The 18767-nt window shown below is 43.9% G+C and overlaps 1 protein-coding gene across 1 annotated transcript in view; it reads left to right on the forward strand.

The window, feature by feature from the left end:
• Positions 1–13231, forward strand: part of LOC129835198 (ubiquinol-cytochrome-c reductase complex assembly factor 1-like) — a 30598-nt gene extending 17367 nt beyond the window's left edge. The window contains exons 2-4 of the mRNA XM_055900665.1: positions 4392–4467; positions 4746–4861; positions 13097–13231. Of these exons, the coding sequence (XP_055756640.1) occupies positions 4392–4467; positions 4746–4861; positions 13097–13231 (327 nt within the window). The remainder of the gene's footprint in view (positions 1–4391; positions 4468–4745; positions 4862–13096) is intronic.
• Positions 13232–18767: the final 5536 nt, after the last annotated feature.

Genomic DNA, 18767 nt, shown 5'->3' on the forward strand with positions numbered 1-18767 from the left:
TTGCGCCAAGCGAAGCTATAGCAAACATAATGGCAGCATAAGCGTGTAACATATTTCGACAGAAACACGATTTATCATCATAAATTGTTCTTACTATGAGCTGTTCTCCCATCAGATTCTTGGGCAATTAATCCTTTCTTGGGTCTAATCTTCTTTTGGTCGAAAGATGTTCACTTGTCCGTCGAAATGCTCACTAACGTACGACCGGGACCCCGAAACGTGCCCGGAGCTTCAAAGTCTATTACAAAGCAATGCCTCAAAATCGCACTAAACGGATATAAATTGCTATAAAACGGTTTAAATTAACTACATTGTGATGTTTCTAACACCTATAACGAGTAAAAACATGACCGACGCTATATTACTGGCTAAACCAAGACTTGGAAAAAGGCCAGTCAGATATCCTTCTTGCGTTGAGCGCAGACTCCAAAGGAATCCTACTTCCGGTCTTTGGTCATTTATAGAGCCTGTGATTGCGCAATAGACTCCATTCAAATTGTCATCACTTACTGACATCTAGTGGAAGGCGTGGGCAGTGTTTGTATCTCATAGGATTAACAGAGACTTTAAAAACTGATCTGAAACCAGAGGCCAAGATGTCTAAATCTCACACACTGGGAGGAAAAGTGCTGTAGAATGAGTTCTGTTTCACTCAGAGACATAATTCAAACGACTATAGAAACTAGAGAGTGTTTTCTATCCAATAATAATAGTTAATTATAGACGTATGAAGTGCATCTAAACGAATAAATATCAATGACTTTAATAGGCAGCCCCTAGAAGAGAGCATCGATTTCAGATTTTCCACTTCCTGGTCAGGAAGTTTGTGCCAAATGAGTTCTGTTTTACTCACAGATATAATTCAAACGGTTTTAGAAACTAGACAGTGTTTTCTATCCAATAGTAATAATAATATGCATATTGTACGAGCAAGAATTGAGTACGAGGCCGTTTGAAATGGGCACCTTTTATCTGGCTACTCAATACTGCCCCTGCAGCCCAAACAGGTTAACCTGCGTATCGTGTTTGGTGTGGGGGGACAAAATACATTTATGCATGATGGCGCACGTGCACAGCTGGTTTGGGTTCAGTGTTAGGTCTTCTGAGATCTATTTTGTTTGAGGCATGGTTCACATAAGGCAATGCTTCTTGTGAATAGCAAACTCAAATTGTGTGGGGTTTTTTATAGGGCAAGGCAGCTCTAACCAACATCTCCAATCTCGTTTCATTGATTGGACTCCAGGTTAGCTGATTCCAATTAGCTTTTGGAGAAGTCATTAGCCTAAGGGTTCACATGCTTTTTCTTGCCACTGTAGCTAGATATATGTATTGTTGATGTGTTGTTGTATTCCTGGATGGATCAGAGGAATAGATAGAATGTGCACAAGAGAAATTATCAATAAGCATATTCCTACAATTATCTGGAGAAATCTGACCTGCAATTTGTAAACAAGCTGCTGTACTTATTTGTAAAACCTTAACTTTTATCACTCATTTTTTGTTTTGCGATGTACTTAACCTGAATGTTTTTATTTGGGACTAACTGTCTCTGGCTTTAAGGGACTGGTACTTGTATTTTAAGGCCCTCTTGTTATTGTTCTAGGAGGGAGTTCTACTTCTCACTATCGCCCCTGCTCGAAATTGGCATATTTTCTATGCATTTGTGTCTCATCACTCTAGAAATGTGACATGGGGTGTGTTAAACAGGTAAAACATAGGTCCTCATCAGTGGTGTTTACACAGGCAGCCCAATTCTTAGTTTTTTTCACAAATTGGTATTTTGACCAATCAGACCAGCTCTGAAAAAGATCTGATGTGAAAATACCAATTAGTGGACAAATATCAGAATTGGGCTGCGATCATGAGTTCTCAAACAGCTTCCAGGTCACATGATTTTTATGCTGCTGAGTTTGTATGGAAGATTTCTCAAGAGGCGATCTCTGATTCGTTCTTGTCGTAGCCTATTTTGTTCCGTGCTTCTACACCCCCTAGTCTATTATCGGGCATTCCTTTTTGAAACCCCATGAGTCTTATTACTGACCTTGGTGTACGTATCTAAGTATGAGTGCTGTACCTGTGTATTTAAGTAAGGATAGTCTACTCAGTCTGCTGGACACACTCTTTGAGTGGCCACTAAAGCCTTCTTCACACTGGCAGTTTGAAGTAACTCCAATTTTTTAAATGTGCCTGTCCAATTTGAATCTGTTCTTTTTCCTGCAGTCTGAATATCCAAACAGCACATGGAATCAGATGTTTGATTCCTGGCTATGTGACATGCCTGAACGGTTAAATCTAATTAATTTGCCCTCGAGTGGTTTTTAGGCTATTATTTTGCATATCTAGTTGCTTGCTAGCTACACAGTTGACCGTTTTCCAAGAACTGTGCTAGATAGCTAGCTTGGTAATTGTTTACAAACAAATTAGTAGCTAGTTGACTGCTGTGGCTATCCAAAAAATAATTGTTTTGAAAGTTGGACCATCACATCCTTTTGAGGCTTTAAAAGTGTTCTTAAACCATGATTATGAACATTGAAATCAGCTGGGAAACATCCCTGGCAGGCATTGTCACCTTAGCTATCTACACAACTTCTGAGTGATAGGAAGCAGGAGCACCACCACTAATCAGCCTTCACCACTGCGCACACACCTGTTGTTACTAAGGCAACGAACGTAGCCATGTCAGCAAATGACTTGTCTGAACACACACATCCGATTTGGTCACTTGTACAGTCAGTATTCTAAAACTGATTTGAGCATTTAGGCCTGCAGTATGAACAAGGCTAAAGATCCCCGGCTCTCAGCCTAATCCGGTACAATAAACTGGCTCCAACAGCCCAAGGAAATTGTACAGTGTATTCGCGAATAAATTCAGACTCCATGACTTTTTTCACATTTTGTTACGTTACAGCCTTATTCTAAAATGTATTATATTGTTTTTTCCCCTCATCAATCTACACACAATACACCATAATGACAAAGCAAAAACAGGTTTTTAGAATTGCAAATGTATTAAATATAAAAACCTGAAACATCACATTTACATAAGTATTCAGACCCTTTACTCAGTACTTTGTTGAAGCACCTTTGGCAGCGATTACAGATGTTCGATCAGGTTCAAGTCCAGGCTCTGGCTGGGCCACTCAAGGATATTATGAGACTTGTCCTGAAGCCACTCCCGCGTTGTCTTGGCTGTATGCTTAGGGTTGTTGTCCTGTTGGAAGGTGAACCTTCGCCCCCAGTCTGAGGTCCTGAGTGCTCTGGAGCAGGTTTTCATCAAGGATCTCTCTGTACTTTGCTCTGTTCATCTTTGCCTCAATCCTGACTAGTCTCCCAGTCCCTGCCTCTGAAAAACATCCCAACAGCATGATGCTGCCACAACCATGCTTCACCGTAGGGATGGTTCCAGGTTTCTTCCAGACATGACGCTGGCATTCAGGCTTTGTTCAGGTTTGTTTCATCAGACCAGATAAACCTTTTTCTCGTGGTCTGAGAGTCTTTAGGTGCCTTTTGGTAAACTCCAAGCGGGCTGTCATGTGCCTTTTTACTGAGGAGTGGCTTCCATCTGGCCACTTTACCATAAAGACCTGATTGGTGGAGTGCTGCAGAGATGGTTGTTCTCCCATCTCCACAGAGGAACTCTGTGAGCTCTGTCAGAGTGACCATTGGGTTCTTGGTCACCTCCCTGACCAAGGCCTATCTCCCCGATTGCTCAGTTTGGCCGGACTGCCAGCTCTAGTAAGAGTCTTGGTTGTTACAAACCTCTCCCATTTAAGAATGATGGAGGCCACTGTGTTCTTGGCTACCTTCAATGCTGCATAAATATTTTGGTACCCTTCCCCAGATCTGTGCCTCGACACAATCCTATCTCGGAGCTCTGACATGCACTGTCAACTGTGGTGGGACCTTATATCGACAGGTGTGTGTGCCTTTCCAAATCATGTACAATCAATTGAATTTACCACAGGTGGACTCCAATCAAGTTGTAGAAACATCTCAAAGTATGATCAATGGAAACAGGATGCACCTAAGCTCACTTTCGAGTCTCATAGCAAAGGGTCTGAATACTTATGTAAATAAGGTATTTCTGTTTTTTATATGTAATACATTTCCAAATGTTTCTAAAAACCTGTTTTTGCTTTGTCATTATGAGGTATTGTGTGTAGATTGAGGATTTCTTTTATTTAATCCATTTTAGAATAAGGCTGTAACGTAACAAAATGTGGAAAAAGTCAAGTGGTCTAAATACTTTCTGAAGGCACTGTATTTGTGTGTGCGCTCAATGTGGTAAATGTGAGAAAAAAAATGATTAACTCAAGTTTTGGGAAAATAGTGTTGTAACCAACTTGGGTCCTTGCTCTCTCCTTCCCCCATCCTCTTTTTCATCCTTCTAGATTGATGCCATTCACCGAAAGGAAAGCGTGAGGGCTATGACAGAGACTTTATACGTTGCTATTTTTGGATATGATGAGATAAGACCCAGCTATAACCATTATGCTTATCTTTGCTTCGACTATGCCAGGTAGTGTAAAACACAACACACACTGGACAAGATGACTGGGAAGTGAAGGGCCCCAGAGACCCAGCCTGCTTGGGAACGGGTCAAGAGCTAGCATGTCGTGGTTCTGTCCTAGGCCTGGCTGACGGAACTGTCTGTCGGGAACCAGTGTCTCTTGTTCATTCTGGTCCAGTCCTTAGTGCTATTAGACTAGGCAGTGATTCATGATTCACCTCTGTGTTGCTTTTGAAGGGAATCTTGTCGGACGATGGGTTGCTGGCGGCCGCCCTGTGGAGGAACATGTTCAACCGTCAGTGCGAGGACCCCAGGCAACTGGAGCTCATGCTGGATTATGTCCACAAACAGGTGAGAGAGGAAGACAACACTCCATATCACCAAATAATGAAAAATGTTTCTGGCCACAAAGTGTTCAGCGTGCACCTAAAAAGAGTCAACACTGACTATCATGTGAGGAAAGACCTGAGGGACATTTCACAATTTTGTTGTAGCTCTGAACTAGCTCACTTGATTCACCTAGTCAAGGCCTTTATGGTTAGTTGACACGTTAAATCAGATGTGCTACAGTGGTTCCTCATTTAAAAGTTGCGAGCTTACACCGCGGGACTTAGAGGTACCCAGCGTCACGGCTTCATTGCTCCAGACCACCACAGCGGGGAGTTAGAGCACTCATTATGCATTTGGTTCCCAAGGATATTATATGACCAATCATATCGAGTGGTTCCAATGACAAATTTGATGTGAGCCACCCGTCCCTGGTGACTTTCTTCAGCAAAGATGGCTAACAAAACATTACAGGGGAAGCAAATGTAAGTAATTATAACGTCATAACGAGTCAAGATAAAAATATACAATGGAGAGACAAACAATTGTGTATATTATTTTTGTCATAAAGTTAATTTATGAAAATCGCGATTTAGCAAATTGACTGACTAGCTAACATTACCCAGCTAGCTATTTATTTATCCTTTATTTAACTAGGCATGTCACTTAAGAACAAATTTTTATTGACAATGACGAGCTAGGAACAGTGGGTTAACTGCCTTGTTAATGTCACGCCCTGGCCTTAGTATTTTTTGTTTTCTTTATTATTTTAGTTAGGTCAGGGTGTGACATGGGGAATGTTTGTGTTTTGTGGGTTTTGGGTGTTTCTATGGTAAAGGGGTTGTTGGGTGTAGTATATGGGTTTGTGTTGAGTTCATGTGTCTAGCGTTGTCTATGTATGTTTAGTTGTCTAGGAGAGTCTATGGTTACCTGAATGAGTTCCCAATTAGAGACAGCTGATTTCGGTTGTCTCTGATTGGGAGCCTTATTTAGGGTAGCCGTAGGCTTTCATTTGTTGTGAGTAGTTGTCTATGTGATACGTTTGTAGCCAGTGTGTGCACATCGTTATTTAGCTTCACGATTGTTTTCTTGTTTTGTTTATTTCGTAAGTGTGTTTGTTTCGTTTGCCTTCTTCTTAAATAAAAAGGAGATGGCTTATTTTCCTAAAGCTGCGTTTTGGTCCATCAATCCTCCACACGATCGTGACAGAACTACTCACCAAAACAGGACCAAGCGGCATGGAAAGCGGCAACAGGACCCACCTACACAGGATTCGTGGACATGGGAGGAGATACTGGATGGTAAGGGGCCGTGGGCACAACCGGGAGAATATCGCCTTCCTCGTGAAGAGCTGGAGGCAGCCAAAGCCGAGAGGAGGCGATATGAGGAGGCAGCACGGAGACAAGGCTGGAAGCCCGTGAGTACAACCCAAAAATTTCTTGGGGGGGGCCTTAAAGGGAGTGTGGCGAAGTCAGGTAGGAAACCTGCGCCTACTCCCTGTACTTACCGTGGAGAGCGAGAGTACGGGCAGACACCGTGTTACGCAGTAGAGCGCACGGTGTCTCCTGTACACGTGCATAGCCCGGTTCGGTACATTTCAGCTCCACGTATCGGCCGGGCTAGACTGAGCGTTGAGCCGTATGTCATGAAGCCGGCCCAACGCATCTGGTCACCAGTGCGTCTCCTCGGGCCGGCGTACATGGCACCAGCCTTACGCATGGTGTCCCCGGTTCGCCTACATAGGCCGGTGCGGGTTATTCCACCTCCCCGCACTGGTCAGGCGACGGGGAGCATACAACCAGGTAAGGTTGGGCAGGCTCGGCGCTCAAGGGAGCCAGTACGCCTGCACGGTCCGGTATTTCCGGCGCCACCTCCCCGCCCCAACCCAGTACCACCAGTGCCTCCTCCACGCACTAGCTATATGGTGCGTGTCTCCAGCCCTTTACCACCAGTGCCTAAACCACGCACCAAGCCTCCTGTGTGTCCCCAGAGTCCTGTGCGTCCTGTTGCTGCTCCCCGCAATAGCCCTGAGATGCGTGTCCCCAGCCCGGTGCCACCAGTCCCGGCACCACGCACCAGGCCTACAGTGCGCCTCAGCCGGCAGGAGTCTGCCGTCTGCACAGCGATGCCTAAACTGCCCGTCTGCCAAGCGCCATCTGAGCCATCCGTCTCCCCAGCGCCATCTGAGCCATCCGTCTCCCCAGCGCCGTCTGAGCCATCCGTCTGCCATGAGCCTGCAAAGCTGCCCGTCTGCCATGAGCCTGCAAAGCCGCCCGTCTGCCATGAGCCTACAGAGCCGTCCGCCAGACAGGAGCCTCTAGAGCCGCCCGCCAGACAGGAGCTGCCAGAGCCGCCAACCAGACAGGATCTGCCAGAGCCGCCAACCAGACAGGATCTGCCAGAGCCGCCAACCAGACAGGATCTGCCAGAGCTGTCAGCTAGCCATGAGCAGCCAGATCCGTCAGCCAGCCATGAGCAGCCAGATCCGTCAGTCAGCCATGAGCAGCCAGATCCGTCAGCTAGCCATGAGCAGCCAGATCCGTCAGTCAGCCATGAGCAGCCAGATCCGTCAGTTAGCCATGAGCAGCCAGATCCGTCAGCTAGCCATGAGCAGCCAGATCCGTCAGCTAGCCATGAGCAGCCAGATCCGTCAGCTAGCCATGAGCAGCCAGATCCGTCAGCTAGCCATGAGCAGCCAGATCCGTCAGCTAGCCATGAGCAGCCAGATCCGTCAGCTAGCCATGAGCAGCCAGATCCGTCAGCTAGCCATGAGCAGCCAGATCCGTCAGCTAGCCATGAGCAGCCAGATCCGTCAGCCAGCCATGAGCAGCCAGATCCGTCAGTCAGCCATGAGCAGCCAGATCCGTCAGTTAGCCATGAGCAGCCAGATCCGTCAGCTAGCCATGAGCAGCCAGATCCATCAGCTAGCCATGAGCAGCCAGATCCGTCAGCTAGCCATGAGCAGCCAGATCCGTCAGCTAGCCATGAGCAGCCAGATCCGTCAGCCAGCCATGAGCAGCCAGATCCGTCAGCCAGCCATGGGCCGTCCCTCAGTCCGGAGCTGCAGTCCCTCAGTCCGGAGCTGCAGTCCCTCAGCCTGGTGCTGCCCATTATCCTGGTGCTGTCCCTTACCCTGGTACTGCCCCTTAGTTCGGAGCTGCCCCTGACCCTGGTACTGCCCCTTACCCTGGTACTGCCCCTTAGTCCGGAGCTGCCCCTTAGTCCGGAACTGCCCCTTAATGCAGTGGGGTTAATGTGGAGGGGGGTCATTTGGAGGAAGCTTAGGAGACGGTTAGGGACTGTGGTGACGTGGGGACCACGACCAGAGCCGGAGCCGCCACCGTGGATGGAAGCCCACCCAGACCCTCCCCTAGACTGGTTAATGGTGCGCCCGGAGTTCGCACCTTAAGGGGGGGGTTATGTCACGCCCTGGCCTTAGTATTTTTTGTTTTCTTTATTATTTTAGTTAGGTCAGGGTGTGACATGGGGAATGTTTGTGTTTTGTGGGTTTTGGGTGTTTCTATGGTAAAGGGGTTGTTGGGTGTAGTATATGGGTTTGTGTTGAGTTCATGTGTCTAGCGTTGTCTATGTATGTTTAGTTGTCTAGGAGAGTCTATGGTTACCTGAATGAGTTCCCAATTAGAGACAGCTGATTTCGGTTGTCTCTGATTGGGAGCCTTATTTAGGGTAGCCATAGGCTTTCATTTGTTGTGAGTAGTTGTCTATGTGATACGTTTGTAGCCAGTGTGTGCACATCGTTATTTAGCTTCACGATTGTTTTCTTGTTTTGTTTATTTCGTAAGTGTGTTTGTTTCGTTTGCCTTCTTCTTAAATAAAAAGGAGATGGCTTATTTTCCTAAAGCTGCGTTTTGGTCCATCAATCCTCCACACGATCGTGACAGTTAAGGGGCAGAATGACAGATTTTTACCTTGTCAGCTCGGGGATTCGATCTAGCAACCTATCGGTTACTGACCCAACGCTCTAACCACTTGCCGCCCCCGAGCTAGCTGGCGTTATGATATGAGTATGACATTGTAATTCATGTTGTTTAATGTTTTAGGGACTCCTGAGAAATCCAGCAAACCAGGCTGTCGTCTTGGGAAACAGTGGATGTAAAGAATTTATCTAGCTAAAGCATTTACGGCAGATTGAATGTACAATTGTGTAAGCTTGCCTTGCCGTGCAACGCAGCTGAAGTAACATAGCTAGCTAACCATTTACTTGCTTTTTGTGTAGTGGAGGATAAAAATAACTGTATGCTTATGGGTGTGTAGCTAGCTACAATATATAGACGATCTTTGTATGGACCCTAAAACGCTATGTTCTGAACCAATCTATGAACCTCAGCTATCATAGTTGTTGTATCAACTTCAAGTCCGAATGGCATTAATGAAGCCTATGGATAGAGTAGAATATAACAACTTTATTGTGCTAAGGACGCAAGTCCTATATACATGTACTGTAGTTATTACCACGCATGAGTTCCCCACATTGTAGCCTGTACATTGAATATATTCACTGATCACGTACTCTTCCTAGCAAATAAAGGTATGAATCTCTGTGAGACAAAATCTTTCAGTCATATCCAATACCAGGTGTATCAAACCCCATTCTTTGAATTATGCTGTATCTGCATGTATGTATTACAATTATACACTTCAACAGTGTTTACCGCTCCTGGGACATCAATGATTACACATTGTAACTATGCAATAGACTAGAAACATGATTTAAGTAAAGGCTGATATTTAATTCATGTATACAGAAAAAAACTATGCTTATCTAACTCCACCTGCATTAATCTGAGGACACAGGATAGTATTTCAATGAGATACTTAATTTCAACTAGTGGAGAATGTGAAACTCTTTATTGAAAGAAGTTCATTATCCAGGTGTTATAAATACATAATACATGCATTATGATAATTGTAATATTATAAATACAAGTTCAATCTGTACTTTAATGCACATATGGTGTGCATTATAAAACGAGGAAGAAAGACGAGGTGGGGAGAGAGGTGTAGAAGACAGAAAGGGAAAGAGGTAAGAACAAAGGCAGACAGCCTATGATTAATGAATTACAGTGCTCCCTTAATATTCTCTCAGTTCATCACAATTACAGTGTCTCTAGCCAGCCTTGGGCCCCCAGTTGGCCCGAAGGTTATCTTAAGAGCGGGTGAGGTGGCGATGACGGCACTGGCTTCCTCTCTCACATCAAAAACATACCTGCAGACGAGAGACAGATGGATAGAGAGAGAGCATGATTATGCCTTGTTTTTTTGGTCAGTCATCATAATCATCAGGAGGTGAAATGCAAAACTGACCTTGGATCATTAGCTCTGGGACTACTACATCTCTATCTGTATTTCAATGTAAAGCATCTCTTTAATAATACTTCCTGTTGACCCAACCAAGTGACCTCTCACCTATGAGCATGCTGTGCCCTCTGTGTCAGCCAGTTCAGATGCGGGAGAGATTCACCAACACAGCTGATATAACCTAGAGGATTTCAGGGAGAAGGGGGAGAGGGATGACGTGAAGGAGAGAGACTGTTGTTGTGTGTGTGTGTGTGTGTGTGGTCTCACCTGGTGTCCACATTATGTTACTACAGAGTAATTTATGCTGAAAAACAGACACATGAGGACAAACAGAAGATAATGTAATTATTAGACATAAATACCACTTGAAGCTTGTAAAACAAAAGGTAACCGTTACACTGTCATGAAATATGATTATATACTGTATCGACTTTGAAACAAATAGCACATGGCCTGCTTATGAGTTGCCATGAATGAAAGTTAGATTAATTCAACTGAAAAAGTTGAATTATGTAAAAGTATGTAAAAGGTGGATGGAAGAACGCCCAGTGCTGCTTACCTGAGATGCCATCATCACACAGTCCTTCTTCGTAGGTGTCCGCTGTGTTTGAAAAAAGTAGCTTTCAGAAGAATTCTTTTTTAATGAAAATAAAAAGTTTTGCTCTCGACAAAAAGACACAAATGTACCTCCATAGCATAGAACAATTTGCCTTTGAATAACCACACCTTCATACAAACTTGATACTGTATGCAGAATTCTTGATGCACAACCGAAGGTGCTGCCATATCCTGCCAGCACTTCCACTAGCGAGCAACTCAGGCGCAGAATGATGACGCGTGGAAGAAGGCGAGGAACGAGGGGCTAATAGCTGAACAATAGACTAAGGTTAAATAAAATAAATACAAAATAAAGGAGTGCAAAGCTGCTCTAGGGTGTCCTCTCAAACAGGTCAGTCCTGGGTCATATTTGTTGTGAACAATTTTTTTCAAATTCTACCCTCGAGCACCTAGTTATTTTAGTTACACACTTAAGATTTTTAGAACCAGAATAGCTGAGCGGTGTATCGCAAGCTTTGAACCAAATTATTTTAGATCTCAGCAGCCCAAAAGTTTGAAGCGACTATACTTAAACATTGCATTCTTGTGTGTCCTTACAGCCTTAATAGTCTCTTACAGTAGCTCTTGGTTAGGTGCTGGAGAATGGTGCTTTTGACTGGTTTAGTTGTTTGTCACTGCAACACTGCGCACTTCACGGTCAGCCATTGGGCTCCATATTAGATTGGCTCATTGTGACTCTCACTGCCATTTTTTCAGGCCATACTCTATGCAACATCCCTGTTATTAGAGTGATAAGAGGAGAGTAGCTAGTCACCCAGTCCCACCCTCCTCTCCCTTCCCGCCCCCTTGGGCTCTGCTACAGCTACCAGGGAAGCCCCCTCTATATATTTTCCTGCCCTCTGTGGTTGAAAACACACCTGCTTGGAGAAACACCTGCAGGCTGCGTCCGCAAGGGCCATATGTTCTCTAAGAATGCGCTCCTCACTGCTTGCTCTCTCCATCATCTATATCCCCCTACAAACCAAAAGGCAGCACACATTGGGGAAACGAGCTACAATGCATCAGTCTGCTAGTCAGGTTCTTGATCCTTCCCTGTTCCCCGGAACACAGTATCTTGCATCAAGCTTGGGCAATAGCTGTTAAAGGTGGCGGATTTACGGCCAAACTCAATCAAGTGTTTCACCGTTTTCTCGACCCAAGCCAGTGCTGCAACAGTGAAACTGTGACGTTAGCACAAAAACAAATGAAAGTGGCTTTGGGGAACGTGTGACTGGGCCACTCCACTGGCACCCCCTGTTGTGTGTTACTGGTGTGTACGTAGTCCAAGGCCTGCCCCACTCTCCTGCCTGCTTCCATTAAAGGTGTCCTCCATCACTGCACACTGAGACATGGCCCTGCCACAGGTTCCAGCCAGCTGCAAGCGCACATTACAAGCATCACCAAGAATTTATGAGACAAGGGGGGACTTTTCAAGAGGAAAACAAATGGGATACTGTTTCTCTGAGCTCGCAGGGATTGCAAGAGCATAGTCGAGCTCTTGGAAGAAGGCGGGGGTCAAGGGGGCCAGAACCGTTTCATCACAGGTGCAGCACATAAAACCTGGCCGTGCCTGATGACACACTATAGGAGAGGAAATTGCAAGCCCCTGCGATGAAGTCACGTACAGTGGTCACGCGCTGCTCTGGCACCGTCACGGCATTATTACTCACACTAATTACTTTCATCAAATGCTCCTTCCATGAGCTCAGGCCACTGGTTTAATTAAGACACCAGGTCGAGGTGAACTCGCCTTGCCATATTAAGAAATAAATCCATCTCTATGCAGCCTCCCAAACTGTAGCGTGACCATGGTCACTGCACTGTCCCCAGGGTAAGCTATAATAACTGCACTCTGGTGGCTAACTCTGTAATAGAGCTGTTGTTGAGCTTTTGAACAACACAAAATACCATGTTAAGAAAAATACTGTGTTTAGTAGGTTGCTTTTGTCAATGTTCTACACACTTATCATTGACTATTCAGTACATAGTGGTAGCCTAGTGGTCCGAGCGTTGGGCCAGTAACCTAAAGATTGCTGGATCGAATCCCCGAGCTGACAAGGTAAAAATCTGTTGTTCTGACCCTGAGCAAGGCAGTTAACACACTGTTCCCCAGGTGCTGAAGACTTGGATGTTGATTAAGGCAGCCTCCAGCACCTCTCTGATTCAGAGGGGTTGGGTTAAATGTGGAAGACACATTTCATTTGAAGCCATTCAGTTGTACAACTCACTAGGTATGCCCCTTCACATAAGAAAAATATGAAGCATCATTTGCCTCCTCTGTAATAGATGTCCTTGAACCAGTCTTAATGGTACTTTCTTTATGTGTCTGCTTGTTCCACACAGATGCAGTTCATCGAAACTCTGGACGGGGGGGACCTGTTACTGACAGGGGAGGTAAAGTGGCGTCCCCTCCTGGAGGAGAATGCACAGAGCATCCTAAAGGTCCCCAGCTCCACCTACAATGACGCTGGGCTCTGAGATGCCCATCCCTACCACCCTGCTCCGCCTTGTTATCTACCTATATTCCTCTGTTTCTGAACACACTATACTATAGGCAGGATAGCCAATCAGGGACTCTCACACTTGATCTACACACACACACCCTCTTTCTCTCTTCACCCAAACAATATATGTAAAATGTAAATAACATGAGTAAGTCTACCTCTGATAAGCTTCCCAGTAAAGCATTAAAATAATCAAACAACCCAGAAAAGTGCTAAAAAATAGCCTATATTAACATATGTAGCCTAATAAACAGTAAAGTCAATAACTTGCTTGTAACATATGACATTCATATTCTGTCCATCTCTGAAACTCACTTAGATAATACCTTTGATACAGTGTTAGCAATACATGGTTATAACATCTACCAAAAAGACAGAAATGCCAACGGAGGCGGTGTTACGGTCTACAGTCGTGGCCAAAAGTTTTGAGAATGACACAAATATTAATTTCCAAAAAGTTTGCTGCTTCAGTATCTTTAGATATTTTTGTCAGATGTTACTATGGAATACTGAAGTATAATTACAAGCATTTCAAGTGTCAAAGGCTTTTATTGACAATAACATGAAGTTGCTGCAAAGAGTCAATATTTGCAGTGTTGACCCTTCTTTTTCAAGACCTCTGCAATCTGCCCTGGCATTCGTCAATTAACTTCTGGGCCACATCCTGACTGCCCATTCTTGCATAATTAAGGTCTGGGGAGTTTCCTAACCATGGACCCAAAATAACAATGTTTTGTTCCCCGAGCCACTTAGTTATCACTTTTGCCTTTTGGCAAGGTGCTCCATCATGCTGCAAAAGGCATTGTTTGTCACCAAACTGTTCCTGGATGTTTGGGAGAAGTTGCTCTCGGAGGATGTGTTGGTACCATTCTTTATTCATGGCTGTGTTCTTAGGCAAAACTGCCTACTCCCTTGGCTGAGAAGCAACCCCACACATGAATGGTCTCAGGATGCTTTACTTTTGGCATGACCCAGGACTGATGGTAGCGCTCACCTTGTCTTCTCCGGACAAGCTTTTTTTCTGGATGCCCCAAACAATCGGAAAGGGGATTCATCAGAGAAAATCACTTTACCCCAGTCCTCAGCAGTCCAACCCCTGTACCTTTTGCAGAACATCAGTCTGTCCCTGATGTTTTTCCTGGAGAGAAATGGCTTCTTTGCTGCCCTTCTTGACACCAGGCCATCCTCCAAAAGTCTTCGCCTCACTGTAGGTGCAGATGCACTCACACCTGCCTATTGCCATTCCTGAGCAAGGTCTATACTGGTGGTGCCCCGATCTCGCAGCTGAATCAACTAACAGTCAGTATCTGGATAATATTTTTATTTGATTTGATTTAACCTTAATTTAACTAGGCAAGTTAGTTAAGAACAAATTCGTATTTACAATGACGGCTTACCAAAAGGCAAAAGGCCTCCTGCGGGGACGGGGGCCTGGGATTTAAATAAATAAATACAATATAAATACTGTTGAAGTCGTAAGTTTACATACACTCAATTAGTATTTGGTAGCATTGCCTTTAAATTGTTGAACTTTGATCAAATGTTTCAGGTAGCCTTCCACAAGCTTCCCACAATAAGTTGGGTGAATTTTTGCCCATTCCTCCTGACAGAGCTGGTGTAACTGAGTCAGGTTTGTAGGACTCCTTGCTCGCACACGCTTTTTCAGTTCTGCGCACAATTTCTCTATAGGATTGAGGTCAGAGCTTTGTGATGGCCACTCCAATACCTTGACTTTGTTGTCCTTAAGCCATTTTGCCACAACTTTGGAAGTATGCTTGGGGTCATTGTCCATTTTGAAGACCCATTTGCGACCAAGCTTTAACTTCCTGACTGATGTCTTGAGATGTTGCTTCAATATATCCACATAATTTTCCATCCTCATGATGCCATCTATTTGGTGATGATACTGGAGGTCATTTTGCAGGGCGCTGGCAGTGCACCTCCTTGCACAAAGGCGGAGGTAGCGGTCCTGCTGCTGGGTTGTTGCCCTCCTACGGCCTCCTCCACGTCTCCTGATGTACTGGCCTGTCTCCTGGTAGCGCCTCCATGCTCTGGACACTACGCTGACAGACACAGCAAACCTTTTTGCCACAGCTCGCATTGATGTGCCATCCTGGATGAACTGCACTACCTGAGCCACTTGTGTGGGTTGTAGACTCCGTCTCATGCTACCACTAGAGTGAGAGCACCGCCAGCATTCAAAAGTGACCAAAACATCCGCCAGGAAGCATAGGAACTGAGAAGTGGTCTGTGGTCACCACCTGCAGAATCACTCCTTTTTTGGGGGTGTCTTGCTAATTGCCTATAATTTCCACCTTTTGTCTATTCCATTTGCACAACAGCATGTGAAATTTATTGTCAATCAGTGTTGCTTCCTAAGTGGACAGTTTGATTTCACAGAAGTGTGATTGACTTGGAGTTACATTGTGTTGTTTAACCTTTCACGAGCCTCTACCCCGGGTCCGGGAGCACCCCCCACCCCCCCCCCCCCCACCCCCCCACGCTGATTAGCATCGCTAGCATAGCGTCACAATTAAATAGTAGCATCTAAATATCATTAAATCACAAGTCCAAGACACCTAATGAAAGATACAGATCCTGTGAATAAAGCCACCATTTCAGATTTTTAAAATGTTTTACAGGGAAGACACAATATGTAAATCTATTAGCTAAACACGTTAGCAAAAATCACCTTTTTTCTTTGTCCACCATTTTCTCTCAACACCAGTAGCTATCACCAATTCGGCTAAACTAAGATATTGATAGCCACTAACCAAGAAAAAACCTCATCAGATGACAGTCTGATAACATATTTATGGTATATGATAGGTTTTGTTAGAAAAATGTGCATATTTCAGGTAGAAATCATAGTTTACAATTGCACCCACCGTCACAACTAGACTAGAATAAATACATAGAGCAACGTGTATTACCTAATTACTAATCATCAAACATTTCGTAAAAATACACAGCATACACTAATCGAAAGACACAGATCCTGTGAATACAGACAATATTTCAGATTTTCTAAGTGTCTTACAGTGAAAACACAATAAATCGTTATATTAGCATACCACATGTGCAAACATTACCAGAGCATTGATTCTAGCCAAAGAGAGCGATAACGTAATCATCGCCAAAATATATTAATTTTTTCACTAACCTTCTCAGAATTCTTCAGATGACACTCCTGTAACATCATATTACAACATACATAGAGAGTTTGTTCGAAAATGTGCATATTTAGCCACCAAAATCATGGTTAGACAATGACAAAAGTAGCTCAGCTGGTCAGAAAATGTCCTGCACCATATTAGACAGTGATCTAGTCTTATACATAAATACTCATAAACTTGACTAAAAAATACAGGGTGGACAGCGATTGATAGACAATTTAATTCTTAATACAATCGCGGAATTACATTTTTTTAATTACCCTTACTTTTCAATACAGGTTGCGCCAAGTGAAGCTATAGCAAACAAGATGGCGGCATAAACGTTTAACATTTATTGACAGAAACACGATTTATCATCATAAATTGTTCTTACTATGAGCTGTTCTCCCATCAGAATCTTGGACAATGAATCCTTTCTTGGGTCTAATCTTCTTTTGGTCGAAAGATGTCCACTTGTCCGTCGAAATGCCCACTAACGTACGACCGGGACCCCGAAACGTGCCCGGAGCTTCAAAGTCTATTACAAAGCAATGCCTCAAAATCGCACTAAACGGATATAAATTGCTATAAAACGGTTTAAATTAACTACATTATGATGTTTCTAACACCTATAACAAGTAAAAAGATGACCGACGCTATATTATTGGCTAAACCAATGCTTGGAAAAAGGCCAGTCAGATATCCTTCTCGCGTTGAGCGCAGTGTCCAAAGGAAGGCTACTTCCGGTATTTTGTCATTTATAGAGCCAATGATTGCGCAATCGACTCCATTCAAATTGTCACCACTTACTGACATCTAGAGGAAGGCGTGGGCAGTGTTTGTATCTCATAGGATTAACAGAGACTTTTAAAACTGATCTGGAACCAGAGGCCAAGATGTCTAAATCTCACACACTGGGAGGAAAAGTGCTGTAGAATGAGTTCTGTTTCACTCAGAGACATAATTCAAACGGCTATAGAAACTAGAGAGTGTTTTCTATCCAATAATAACAATAATATGCATATTGTACGAGCAAGAATTGAGTACTAGGCAGTTTAATCTGTAGAGACAATTATGCTAATTTGAAACAGCACCCCCTATAGTTGCAAGAAGTTAAGTGTTCCCTTTATTTTTTTGAGCAGTGTATAAACAATTGTTGGAAGATTTACTTGTGTCGTGCACAAAGTAGATGTCCTAACCGACTTGCCAAAACTATAGTTTGTTAACAAGAAATTTGTGGAGTGGTTGAAAAACTACTTTTAATGACTCCATCCTAAGTGTATGTAAACTTGCGACTTCAACTGTAGCTTGGTCAACAGGTGGGGCAATGGCATACTTAAGCTGTTTGGGCTGCAAGGGGCAGTATTGAGTAGCCAGATGAAAGGTGCCCATTTCAAACGTCCTCGTACTCAATTCTTGCTCGTACAATATGCATATTATTATTACTATTGGATAGAAAACACTATCTAGTTTCTAAAACCGTTTGAATTATTTCTCTGAGTGAAACAGAACTCATTCTGCAGCACACTTCCTGACCAGGAAGTGGAAGGTCTGAAATCGAGGCTCTGTTCTTCTTCCTGCCTATAAATGGGCACGAGACCTATTAGTATACATGCACGTCATACACCTTCCCCTGGGTGTCAAGATGCTGTGAGAGAAGAAATGAGGTGATTATCTTGGTCTGAGATGGAACACATCATCTTGGAATGACGTGTCCCCCATTTTCGGTACTCTGAAGAGCGCGAGGTGGACAGTGGGATTGCCTTTTGTTTAGCTGCCGTTATAGGCGACTACTATCTCCGGCTTTGATTTTATTTGATACATGTCACCATATCATCGTAAAGTATGTTTTTTCAATATAGTTTCATCAGATTATTGAAAATTTTTCGGGAGTTTTGCCGTGTTCCGTTCTCTTCCGTTTGTTGACATGGACAGCTTCGAGCCACTTGGCTAGTGCGCTTGCTAGATCAAGAGGGAAAATGAACGCTCTAAATCCAAACAACGATTGTTCTTGACAAAGGATACCTTGTACAACATTCTGATGGAAGATCACCAAAAGTAAGAAACATTTTATGATGCTATTTCATATATCTGTCGTGCATGTGAACTAGTCGTCGGCGCCCAACGTTTGGGTACTCAGCTATACCGAAGCTGGATGTCGTAATGAAGTTATTTTTTAGAATTCTAACACTGCGATTTCATTAAGAACTAATGGATCTATCATTTCCTATACAACATGTATTCTTTAGTTATGTTTATGAATAGCTATTTGGTCAGAATATGTGTGTCAGAAAACGTGTCAGAAAAATATCGTTGCTGTTTAGACGTTGTGGAAAAAGTAGCTAAGTTAGCAGA

This window comes from Salvelinus fontinalis, chromosome 3, assembly GCF_029448725.1.
Source record: "Salvelinus fontinalis isolate EN_2023a chromosome 3, ASM2944872v1, whole genome shotgun sequence".
NCBI classification, from domain to species: Eukaryota; Metazoa; Chordata; class Actinopteri; order Salmoniformes; family Salmonidae; genus Salvelinus; species Salvelinus fontinalis.